Source organism: Scatophagus argus, chromosome 3 (assembly GCF_020382885.2).
Source record: "Scatophagus argus isolate fScaArg1 chromosome 3, fScaArg1.pri, whole genome shotgun sequence".
NCBI classification, from domain to species: Eukaryota; Metazoa; Chordata; class Actinopteri; family Scatophagidae; genus Scatophagus; species Scatophagus argus.
In genome coordinates, this window is record NC_058495.1 from 24,026,961 (window position 1) to 24,038,446 (window position 11,486).

At 42.9% G+C, this 11,486-nt stretch overlaps 2 protein-coding genes across 4 annotated transcripts; both read left to right on the top strand.

Moving 5' to 3' along the window:
• The first annotated feature begins 86 nt into the window (after nucleotides 1-86).
• On the top strand, nucleotides 87-2,430 carry rps23 (ribosomal protein S23). The gene is made up of 4 exons (XM_046384902.1): nucleotides 87-239; nucleotides 1,461-1,620; nucleotides 1,815-1,935; nucleotides 2,242-2,430. The coding sequence occupies exons 1-4, from the start codon at nucleotides 236-238 to the stop codon at nucleotides 2,386-2,388; spliced, it is 432 nt and encodes a 143-aa protein (XP_046240858.1). The 5' UTR covers nucleotides 87-235; the 3' UTR covers nucleotides 2,389-2,430.
• Nucleotides 2,431-2,995: 565 nt separating this feature from the next.
• Nucleotides 2,996-11,349, top strand: LOC124056944 (dynein axonemal heavy chain 12-like). 3 transcript variants are annotated; one of them, XM_046384913.1, is made up of 13 exons: nucleotides 3,000-3,937; nucleotides 4,784-4,948; nucleotides 5,363-5,415; nucleotides 6,282-6,416; nucleotides 6,491-6,649; nucleotides 7,171-7,416; nucleotides 8,123-8,294; nucleotides 8,459-8,564; nucleotides 9,020-9,199; nucleotides 9,648-9,776; nucleotides 9,933-10,061; nucleotides 10,468-10,621; nucleotides 10,757-11,349. In XM_046384913.1, the coding sequence occupies exons 2-13, from the start codon at nucleotides 4,809-4,811 to the stop codon at nucleotides 10,930-10,932; spliced, it is 1,779 nt and encodes a 592-aa protein (XP_046240869.1). In that variant the 5' UTR covers nucleotides 3,000-3,937; nucleotides 4,784-4,808; the 3' UTR covers nucleotides 10,933-11,349. The 3 variants fall into 3 exon arrangements, with proteins under 3 accessions (XP_046240871.1, XP_046240869.1, XP_046240870.1); XM_046384915.1 differs by lacking the exon at nucleotides 10,757-11,349 and having other exon boundaries at nucleotides 2,996-3,937; nucleotides 10,463-10,608; XM_046384914.1 differs by lacking the exon at nucleotides 3,000-3,937 and having other exon boundaries at nucleotides 4,206-4,948.
• The last annotated feature ends 137 nt before the right edge of the window (nucleotides 11,350-11,486 follow it).

The following is an 11,486-nucleotide window of genomic DNA, read 5'->3' on the forward strand; positions in this document are numbered from 1 at the left end:
TTAAGTATATCGAATTTGCGATGTATCGTACTGTGGTAATAAAACCATTCAAGTTTTTGATTCTGTATTCAGAAAATGAATAAAACCACTAAAAATGTGTACGAGAAATTACCGGTCGTGTGATGATTTCATACAGGCATTTTCTGTAGCCAGGCCCGGATGAGGTCCTTCGACTAGACATTGCCGCGGTGCATCCTGGTTCCTTCCTTTCCATCCCAGGCTCGCTTCTGCAATCATGGGTACGGCTCTAACTTCTTCTTAAATTTGGACTAATTCGTAGTGCTGCGGGGATTTTTCACGTTGTTGTGTTATATGAATGTCTTATAAACGTTTTCCGATGTGTTTGTGAAGGAAACAGAACATATTCGATTAAAAATGAATCGTTATTACATTTCTCCGTCCCCGCAACGTGGAGCGGCCATAACATGTCTGAGCTGCCTAACACAATTGGCGTGTTAGCATGGTTAGCTTTCCTCAGTTCGCGTTCCTCTTAAGCTTCAAATTGTTGTTGTTCATGTTATAACACATGGTTAAACCACTGGATAACAAAATCCCCAAACCCCTGGTGTTCACGACGTGTCACCTTTGTGTTTGTAAGGATGGTTAGCCTTATGCTTAGTGCCACTCGCCGCTAATAACGTTAAGCTTGGCTAACTTGTGGTAAAGTTGCCATAATCGTTTGCCATATTTTGGGCAAATGCTTCGATTAAACGCGCAGAGAGCATTTAAGCGAGTGTAGAAGACCTTGATTGTTAAACATTAACGTAAAATACGTAATGGACAATACAGTGACTTAACGAGGCGGTTAAGTCTATTACCCTGGAAATTTGACAGGCCGCCACTTTGTACTCAGGCTGTCTTGGTCCTTTTGTACCAAGACAGTAATTTGTAGGTTTATTTTCATTGTCATTAGATTGTAATTGGATTGGGATAAACTTTAACCCTGTTCGTATGTGACAGACGTTGTCAGCAGACGGTGGTTTTGCTTGTGTTGTCATAGTCCCAGTTTGTCTGTCCAACATGAAAATTCAGTCACTGATGTAATTGACTGTTTTGTTTTTTTCCCCCTGAAAGTCAAATTCCCCATCAAAAGAAAAATGACGTGTTTGTGTTGCCATTCCTGTTCAGAGGCTTATCAATAGTCACTCGATTTCACTAGTTCAGAAATTTTCTCTTTTGTAGAAATGTGGCGTTTACTCAAACTGTTGTAGTCCCGTTGAACTCTGTAAATTGTATATTAATGACCCGGAATTGGGACACATCCTTGTTAGACAGTTCTTTTACCAGGTTATCACAAGAATGTATTTGTGCTGTATGCTATACAAATATACAGACTGTACATGTGGATGTTTTAAATCATAAGCCAGAGATGCTTTGTTAAGTTCTGCATCTGAGAGTAACTACAACACAGTGACTGTCCATTGGCTCTAACTTTATCTTCTGCCTTTTGCCGTCTTCAGGAAAGTGTCGTGGTCTGCGCACAGCCAGGAAGCTCCGTAACCACCGCCGTGAGCAGAAATGGCACGATAAACAGTACAAGAAGGCTCATCTGGGCACTGCCCTGAAGGCTAACCCCTTCGGAGGAGCCTCCCACGCCAAAGGCATCGTCCTTGAGAAAGTGTGAGTACCATGATCGTGATGGTTTTAGTCTTGTCGTTTTTGGGCATTGTGGCATTCATAAGTTATCAGGGATAAATATGGATCACTTTTCTAAACTTTATTAGTTTTCTTATTTATTGATGACTGACCTACAGTCAACTACTTTCAGGTTTGGGTCAAATTTGTTAATAAATGTTGCTGTTTTTTTTCTTCAGTGGTGTTGAGGCTAAGCAGCCCAACTCTGCCATCAGGAAGTGTGTGAGAGTTCAGCTCATCAAGAACGGCAAGAAGATCACCGCCTTCGTCCCCAATGACGGTTGCCTCAACTTCATCGAGGTAAACTCCCACCCTGCATGTATCATTAAACAATGGCAAAGTAAGCAGTTGTACTGCTGCTGAGCTACTGATTATATTCTACAGGTTCAAATCAGCCAGAGAAAATGTTTTATACTTTCTGATTTTTTTTTTTCTTGGTCCTGCATGATATCTGTGTTTTTTGTTTGGTCTTAAGGTCCTAAATTTTAAATTTAGATTAATTTCCCAGACACAGAATTCTAATTAGCATTGTTTAGTTAGCATTATATCCTCTGTACCTTTTCTCTCCCCCTCACCACAATCTCTCCTGTCTGTTTGGTCCTGCAGGAGAACGATGAGGTTCTGGTGGCAGGATTTGGACGTAAAGGTCACGCCGTGGGTGACATTCCTGGTGTACGTTTTAAGGTGGTCAAGGTGGCCAACGTGTCTCTGCTGGCACTCTACAAAGGCAAGAAGGAGAGACCAAGGTCATAAACAGCTGAGGCAGAAAATAAAATAAACACATTTTCAATTACACTCTGGTTGTTTTGTGTTTTCATTTGTATCAGTTTTATTTTTTTGGACTTTTAAAAAGTGTGAAAATTAGCTTAAACGCTTTCAGATTCTACTTCCAGTAAGTCAGTATAGCTGGTTTGGTTTTTAGTGAGTAGTAGTTTTAAGCCAGGTTTGTGAACTTTACCAACAGATATCCATAAAGGGATTATAATATGATTTCTTATCTGTTACTTGTTAGACTGCTGGTAAAATTTCCTCCACTCGTTCATTCAGACTTTGTGGGCTGTACAAGAGACGTGAAGCTTTGTGTTTTGCACACGTTAATACAGTCTGTGTAGGCTGCTGAAATGCCTGGAAAACCTCCATCACCATCAGATGCATGTGAAACGGAAGATTTAAAAATTTGACTACACTGTGGCTTCAGTGAGTGTTGTCTTCAACAACTCTGAGCCTCAGCATCCAGATTTAGTTTTCACCTTTACTTTGGTGCTGGAGGGTCACTAGTTCAAGTGTTTAAGAAAATCTCCAAGGGGCTAAATCAATTATTTTTTTATATATTAAGAGAAATTAAACTTTTTTTTTTTTTTTTAGAAAAATGCTTAAATTGTGTTAAAAATATATTGAGTGTTGTACATATTTGTTATTCTGTCCCTGTCTGTCTCCCTTTGTCCCAAGGTTGGACAGCAGACGGGAGAGCTGTCTCCCATCCCTTTAAGTCTTACATTTATCTGTCAGTTTGTTTTGGTGATTTGATTATTTAGAAGTGTGTTTTGTGTCTCTTAATTTTATAATTTTAAAGTAACGTGGGTTTTGTATACAGATCTTAGTTTTATATGATTGAAACTGAAACTGAATGTCTTCTGAACAGTTGGCCAAACAAGACATTTGATAACATCACCTAAGACACAAGCAAAATGTGATGGATGTTTTTCAGCATTCCCTGACATTTTATAGTTGAAATGGTCAAGGTAAAGAAAAAATAGTTGCAGCCTTAGAGCTGTGAAAGTGATGGCGACGCTGCACAAAGAGGGCTGCCAGCCGGCATTCCAGTTAAGTGGGCAACACGGGTTCTGGACTTAATCTACAGCTGAATCCTGCCTTGTGTGCCCTGCAGTGTCACACTGACTGTCTGCTGGTCACCTCACTGCATAAACTTAGCTGGATGGGGGTAAATATAGTAACAGGTATCAGATCCCCAGCCAGAGTGCTGTAGCCAAACAGCTCAAACATCGAGCTCTGGTGATCACATGAGCTGCAGTCTTTTCTTTAGCATTACTATCAGACCTCAGTTACATGCCTCCTTTACAGATGTGTTAATCTTCTGTGTGAATCACGTGTGTATTTGCATGCAGTTTAAACGTGGTGGGATATTAGTTCACCGATAGAAGCCACGTAGGCATACAGCTCTGGTTTCAGTCATAGGTCAGACCTCTGCTCCTGCTGCCACTTTCAGCAACAACAACAGATCCTCGTTTAATCTGCAAGGACCCGCAGCCGAGAGGGAAGCGGGACGACACAAAACCACAAGGTAAACAAGCCCACAGCGAGAGACAGACGTGTTGACATGTCCCGTTAGTCACTTTGTCTTTATCTTTTTGTTTGTAAATGGAAACTACAGTTTGGCTTAGGTGAGATTTTTGCAGCTTTTGTGTCAAAAAACAAGAACACCTTTCACACTCACTCGCCTTCTTGGCCTCAGGAAGATCACTTTTCACTTTTTATTGCACTATGGATGTTTCCTGATCTCTGGTGTCCACAGACTTTAAGGTACTTTTGATGTGTATCTGTCCTTAGATAAAAAGACTTAAGTCATGAACCGATACTTTAGCAGGCAAACTGGTTGAACATTCTGGTAAAATGGACAGGACAACATATAAAAGGAGATTAAGTGTACAAAATATGCATTTACAAAAGTCAAGGTAAGGCCTGAAATGGACAGAAAACACAGGGAGAGAACAAGATGGATGACATGCAGCAAAGGTTTGTTGCAGTTCCAGTCTAAGCACATTTAAACAAGTGGGTTTGATCTAACTGATCTAACTGTGCTGAGATTTCATAGGTCAAAAGTCCAAGAGCAACTTTAGGCAGCTTGTTCTTCCAGACACATAGAGGAAAGGGTTTCCCAGGTTGGTGCAGAAGATTCTTGATGAGCCCTCACCTCAATACTTTTGATGAACTGGACGTCGACTGTTACAACCTCCATCAACCCAACATCGGTGCTGGACCTCACGGACTCTCTTGTGATGCCTGCAGTCTACTTCAACATCTGGTGGAAAGAGTGAAACCAGCAGAGTCACGGCCGATTTATCAGCAGACTGAAGTGCAAGGAATCACATATTGATCAATCACATAAATGTGTCCGTGTCCTGAACAGGGCCAGGACCCTTAATGTGGACATCATGGAGTTTGAGCGATTTGGGACGGAAGATGATAACGATGAAGACGACGCAGCTGTTCAGTACATGATTGAACAGAGTCTGCTGGAGAGCAACAAACAGAAGGAAACAAACAGAGACTCTGCAATGCAACACGGCAGGAGGTCAGTCTGTCAGGAATCAGGACTGTAAATATTTCTCTCAGATGTTTGGTCTGTCGTTGTGCAGTAACACATGACTTAGATTTTTCTTCCTCAGTCGTGCTTTGTGTGAACTCCAGAGAACATCCATCAAACTGGTTTGTTCGTTTTAGGAGTGATTTCTGTTTGTTGTGGCATATGAAGCAGATTAGAAAACAAAAGTTTATTTTTTTCTTCGCACAGTCATAGATGACCATACGGGGTTCTGTAAGAAGTTAATGCTTTAAAAGAGACTGGGATGATCAGTGTTCCTGTTTGTTTCATGTGCATGTTTTGCAGTTAGAATATTAGTGTAATATTCATGGTATCAGATGACTTTTCCTGCTCAGTTTCACAGATTTTTGTTTTAGTTATCGCAGTGATCTTCTTTCATCACAGCTCTGGGCCTGAGTCTGCTGGCAGCGGCAGGATCTTCACTGCAATAAGACAAGGTGAGCATGCTTTTACTGTGAAGGAATACAGATGAAACTGTCAGCTATACATGCTTATATATTTAGAAAAGTTTCAAGGCACATTAACTTCATCAACACACCTCTTCTTACGTTACGACTGTTCATAAAAGACCACCAAGAAGGATTCCAGCATGATATTTAAATTAAAATTTCTCATCGAGCCAAATATCAAGATAACACAAAAGAATAAAGAAAAGCCACACCTACAAAGCGGACCAGTGAGGATATCCCAGCATGCCATAGTGGCTGCCTGTGCTTTATGACTCACAGCTGAAGAGCTTTCAGTGCGAGAATCATCCCTAAAACGGTTCAGCTGTTCCTCTATCACCGGAGGCTCAGGGGAGACTTGTGAGTGTATTACTGCCTTCACTTCAAGCTGCAGCTATGAACTTTCCTGAGGGTCAATAACCTGTTCTTAACACTGAGGGCGGAGCCATCGTTGAATGAAAACAAGATGGGATGTTTGGGAATTTCAGGATGTTTTTAAGACACTTGGCCACCTTAGACCAGAGATTAGATGAAGAGGGGCATTCACAGAAGACATGAAGGCAGGTAGCCACGGTATTCTGGCTACGTTTACTGCAGATGATTTCTGTTTTTATGTGTGTTGATGGGGGGAATGTTGATTGTCTTGGTGAGAGTGTAGGTGACATAACCTCATACTTTGGGTTGAGTGGAGTACAAGGAAACATCACAGATCTTTACTCATCAGGGAGGACAGAATTACTGCATTTTGTCTGGAAAATAATACACCAAAAAGGCAGGACCAGATTCATATTCTGATGCGGTTACTGCTGGCTACACAGCAAACTGATTCAAATGTCACTTTCAATCCGTCCGTCCAGGTAATGAGAAGCTCCTGAGGGAACTGTGCGCCCAACAGAGAGACCAGTTTTCAGAGACAGACAGCCGAGGTTGGACTCCTCTCCACGAAGCAGCAGCTCAGAGCAACCAAAACATCCTGGAGCTGACGTTCAAAGGTTCGTATGTTCTGCACTCACGGGACTGTAAAACCTCCTTAACGAAGCAGACAGTGAAGTGTCCTGCTCTCCAGCTTCAGGCCTCGACTCTGTGGAGAACCGAACTCCTCGCGGACAGACTCCTCTCTTCCTGGCAGTAGAACGAGGTCTGATAGAAAACGCCTCCTTCCTCCTCCAACATGGAGCTCAGCTGAACTGCCAGGACGAGGACCAGGACTCACCACTGTTTGTGGGTAGGCCGACCAACATTTCATATATATATTAAGACTCAATACTGTTACTGTCATTACTGTTGAGCTGAAGCTCATTTTACACTATTTTGCACAGGAGTGAATCTAATGATTATTTTCATTATGGATTCATATCCTGATTATTTTCTTTAGTAACTGATTGGTATTTTGCCTTTTTAAAATGCTTATTTTGTCCAACTAACAGTGCAAAACTCAAAATGATTAAAAAAGAAAACACAGCAAAATCATAATCATTTTGCTGCACATAAATAAAATGTTTAATTTCTAACACAATATTGTGTTTAAAATATTTGTAAAGTAACCAGTAACTAAAGCTGTCAAATAACTGTAGTGGTGTAAAACGTATAAAGTAGTATGAGACAAAATACTCAAGCGATGTACAAGTACCTCAGACCTGCGCCTGAGCACAGCAGTTGAGTAAACGTGCTTTACTTTCCGCCACTGACGAACCAGATGCTGTCTGTGCTCGTTTCGCCATGTGAACTGCGTCCTCCTCCCTGCAGCGATCCGCTCAGACCGCGCTGACCTGGTGAAGCTGCTGCTCCTGCGGGGCTCCAGAGTGAACCAGGAGGGCTGCCACGGCCGCCGTCCCCTCCACGAGGCCTCGCGGCTGGGCAACGCGCCGCTGGTCACCCTGCTGCTGGGGGCCGGAGCACAGCCGGACCCTCGCAGCCACTACGGCCTCACGCCGCTGGCCCTCGCCGCTCAGGGAGGACACCTGGAGGTGGTGGAGGCTCTCCTGAGGAGGGGTGAGGCAGTCCAGGACGTCTCTACAGGATCACCCTCAGTATTCACACACACATCGACCAGAAGTGGCAGATCAGATCATAGTTTCTTTGGATCCTCCTCTTGACCTGATTGATAGAAATCGTATCTGTTTTGCAAATAACACTTTATTATGAAATTAGTTATCAGGTTTTCCAAATTAATCTTGGTCTGTTAAAAAAATAGATATGCTGTGTAAGTTACAGTATGTTGAATGCACCAATGTCACTTAAAATCATATTTAAATTTTCAAAGACATCATCTTTGTGACTGATAAATATTCCACATTTACTAAGCAGCGTCCTTTACTGTCTTATCTTTTATTCAATTCAGTCGTGACTGTAAATGAAAAAACAGATTCAGTGTTTGATGTTGGGCTCTTTGGAGGTTTTACTGCTGCTGGCAGGAAGTACATCCCAAATACTGTACTTAAGTAGGTCGACTTACTAATGTCCGTTATTTCCTACTTTATACTTTGCAGATACTGCACTTTCTACTCCATTTATTTGATGAAGATTGAGACATTGGGATCATTCTGTCTCCTAATGTGTGCTTTCAGTTTTCATACATTAATACCTCATCCTGTGTCAAAGTGCATTGACATGCAGTTAATGTGACACCTCAGTCGTCTGAGATAAACCATGTGGATATTTTACTCACTTGAGGTCTTGTTTGTCGCCTGTCCTGCAGGGGCGGACGTCCTGTCCCAGGCGCAGGATGAGGCTTCCATCTTGTATGAGGCGTCCTCGTCTGGAGATCCATCTGTCATCAGTCTGTTGCTGGAATACGGCGCTGATGCCAACGTTGCCAAGCACACGGGACACATGCCGATCCACCGCGTGGCCCACAGAGGACACCTGCAGTGGGTGTTTTATTCTCTCAAATTTGCATCTATCAGTTTGCTGTATTTTATGAGCTCTTCAGTTGTTGCTCTTTTTTCTGCAAAGCAGTTAAAGACTACAGATAAATGTAGAGGAGGTTCTGTGTGTGTGTGTGTGTGTGTGTGTGTGTGTGTGTGTTCCTCAGAGCTCTGAAGCTGCTGATTCCTGTCACTTCTCTGGGAGATGTAAACGACAGCGGAATGAGTCCTCTACACTCTGCTGCTGCAGGAGGACACACACAATGCCTCAAGGTGTGTGTGTGCATGGAAATTATCAGCCATGATCGCTGGTGAAAAGTAACTAAGTACATTTACTCAAGTACTTAGAGTGAAGCAAGAGAGAAAAACTATTCTGTTGAGCCGTCCGTGTTCGATCTTGAATTGTTTGCTTTGTTGTTGAGGACCAGCTCGTTGGTAGCATAAGATGGTTTCTCGATTAATCAATTAACCGTTTTCTCGATAGAATGGCAAAAGTGTTAAAAAATGTCCAAAGAGATGTATTAACAGTACTTGTTTAAAAGTCAAAAACCCAAAGATTATTAGTTTACTGTCATGTATGATAAACAAAAGCATTAAACCCTCACATCTGAGCAGCCAATTATTGCTGCTCTTTATGTGTCACATCTCAAAAATACTCGATGGGTGTCTGTTAAACACAACGCAGCTCAGTAACAGCTGATTTTCAACTCCTCCCCGACTCCCATCAGGTCTTGCTGGACGCAGGTTATGACCCCAACTACATGCTCCACCCTTGGGTTCGCCGGAGTTATGATGACGAGAGGAAGTCAGCGCTCTTCTTCGCTGTGTCCAATAACGACGTGCCGTCAGCCAAACTGCTGCTGGAGGGCGGAGCCATGGCCAACCAAGACCCAATCAAATGTCTGCAGGTATTTTTATGTGTGGAGTGCAAAGCTGGAGTCAGGATGTGGTTAGCTTAGCATAAAGACTGGAAGCGGAGAGGGGGGGTCTGCTAGCCTGGCTTTGGCTACAGTTCAGATATACATTTACCACCATCTCTAAAGCTCACTAATTGTATCCTGTGCTGTGTACAATGAGATCATTTTGTCATTTTACGGGCAGTTAGGTGCTGGAAGTGTTTTTTGAAAAGCAACAGTATCCAGTCTTCTAAGTGCAGTGAGGTTGCCAGGTTTGGTTCCATTGTGCTTGTGCAGATACCAAAATCAGGCAACCCTGGTCCTGAGTGCCCCACAGAATTATTGCCCAGATGGATTCACCGTCAATTATTAAGAAATAGTTTTTTTAAAAAAAAGTTCAAAACACCAAGTAAACACCAGCGGAAAGCCCTGTTGCTGATCCCGTGATTGTGTCTTTAAGGTTGCTCTGCGTTCGGGCAACTATGAGTTGATCAACCTGTTGCTGAGGTTTGGAGCAAACGTCAACTATTTCTGCAAAGTGAATACGACACACTTCCCGTCGGCCCTTCAGTACGCTCTCAAAGACGAGGTAAACTTCTATCATCACTCAAACTCTTCACCAAAAGAAAGCTCATCAGCAGATTTAATAACTTTGTTGGATATTATTTCTGCATGTGCCATTGTCACTTTGGGGAAGGACAGCTGTGCTTTATTTAATCTGTGCTGTTGTGTGTGTGTGTGTTAGGTGGTCCTCAGGATGTTGTGTAACTATGGTTATGATGTGGAGCGCTGCTTTGACTGTCCCTATGGCAACAGGGCTCACATCCCCGAAGACTACGAGGGCTGGAGCGACTCGGTGATCAAAGACACCTTGGTAATGAACAGGATGGATAAATCTTTTACTAACCTTTCCTGTATTTCCTAAAAATTACTGAACAGTCTGTAGTTTTTAAAGGATTCCTGTCATGAGTTGAAATGTTGACCTGCAGGTGGTGCTAAAGGTCAGAGAGTGACCAACGATTCAACCTCAGGGGACAATGAATGTCTGTAACAAAGTTCAGACAAAAAATAAAATATGCACCTGACATCCTGCACGCACCTGTGCTGCTGTTACTTTTCTTTGTCCAACCAAATTCTCCACCATCATCATCATCATCATCACTTTGGTCATTTCAGAAGGTGTGAGCGGCTGGTTATTCCAGCTGAAGCTCAGTCAGGTGAAGAACTTCACATGTAAGACTGGTGTCAAACTCAGTCTGTCCGTCTGTCTGTCAGTGCAGTTCTGCGAGGTGATCACCGTCTCCTGGCTCGAGCACCTGTCGGGTCACGTGGTTCGCGTTCTGTTGGACTACGTTGATCATGTGACCTTCTGCTCCAAGTTGAAGGCGACCCTGATGGAACAGCGGCAGTGGCCCGACATCTGCAGGCTGCAGGGTGAGAGAAACTTAATCAGTCCGTGCCTGGACAACAGACGCAGAACAGAGTTGGTCTTTGTTAATCCGTCCTCCCCTCCCCTCCCCACTCCCCCTCCTCCTCCCCTCCTCCCCTCCCCTCCCCTCTCGTCTCCAGAGAGCGCCCGCTGCCTGCAGCATCTCTGCCGCCTGCGAATCCGTCGCTGTCTCGGACGCCTTCGTCTCCGCTCGCCGATCTTCATGAGCTTCCTGCCGCTGCCGGAGCGACTGAAGGACTACGTCCTGTACAGGGAGCACGACCTGTACGGCCAGCAGAGCAGCACGCCGGGCTGACGCAGGAGTGAGGAGAGCGACAACACTCACACAAAGCAGTTCAATGAGGACATTCGCGTTTTAAAGTGACTTTTTCTGCCAGTTCATTTCCCACATCACACATCACAGGAGAAATATTAATGCTTATTTATTTTATTGTGTTTTTCTATTTAAAATATATTGCTTTCTCCTCGCAAAATAGTGTGTTGTTATTGTCTATGTTTTAATTTTTTGTCTTAATAGATTTGAATCTCAAAAAAAAAACAAAACAAAAGTACCTCAAAGGCTAATACAGTAAGAAGTGGGATTACTGTGTCATTTCTATTGTTTATTACATTACAATTAATATGGAAAGCTTAATAGCCATATATAGGCTACTGTATGTATTTATGATGAAATATGTGCAGCATTTATATATAACAATGTCATAAACAGAATTCACCAACTCTCATCACTTCTTAAATCACACCTACACTCTCACCTGCTGGATTCACCTTCTCCGATTTAAACTTTTAAACATTTCCTGCCACCTGGACTTCCAACTTCACTGCATTTAATTAATAACAACTGGATTT

Excerpts from the sequence above, each read along its gene's own strand:
- rps23 (XM_046384902.1), top strand. Across the intron at positions 1,621-1,814 it reads GGCATCGTCCTTGAGAAAGT|TGGTGTTGAGGCTAAGCAGC; the intron begins GTGAGTACCATG and ends TTTTTTCTTCAG. Across the intron at positions 1,936-2,241 it reads GTTGCCTCAACTTCATCGAG|GAGAACGATGAGGTTCTGGT; the intron begins GTAAACTCCCAC and ends TTGGTCCTGCAG.
- LOC124056944 (XM_046384913.1), top strand. The coding sequence starts at position 4,809 with ATGGAGTTTGAGCGATTTGGGACGGAAGATGATAACGATGAAGACGAC. Across the intron at positions 4,949-5,362 it reads GCAATGCAACACGGCAGGAG|CTCTGGGCCTGAGTCTGCTG; the intron begins GTCAGTCTGTCA and ends CTTTCATCACAG. Across the intron at positions 10,622-10,756 it reads CGACATCTGCAGGCTGCAGG|AGAGCGCCCGCTGCCTGCAG; the intron begins GTGAGAGAAACT and ends TCTCGTCTCCAG.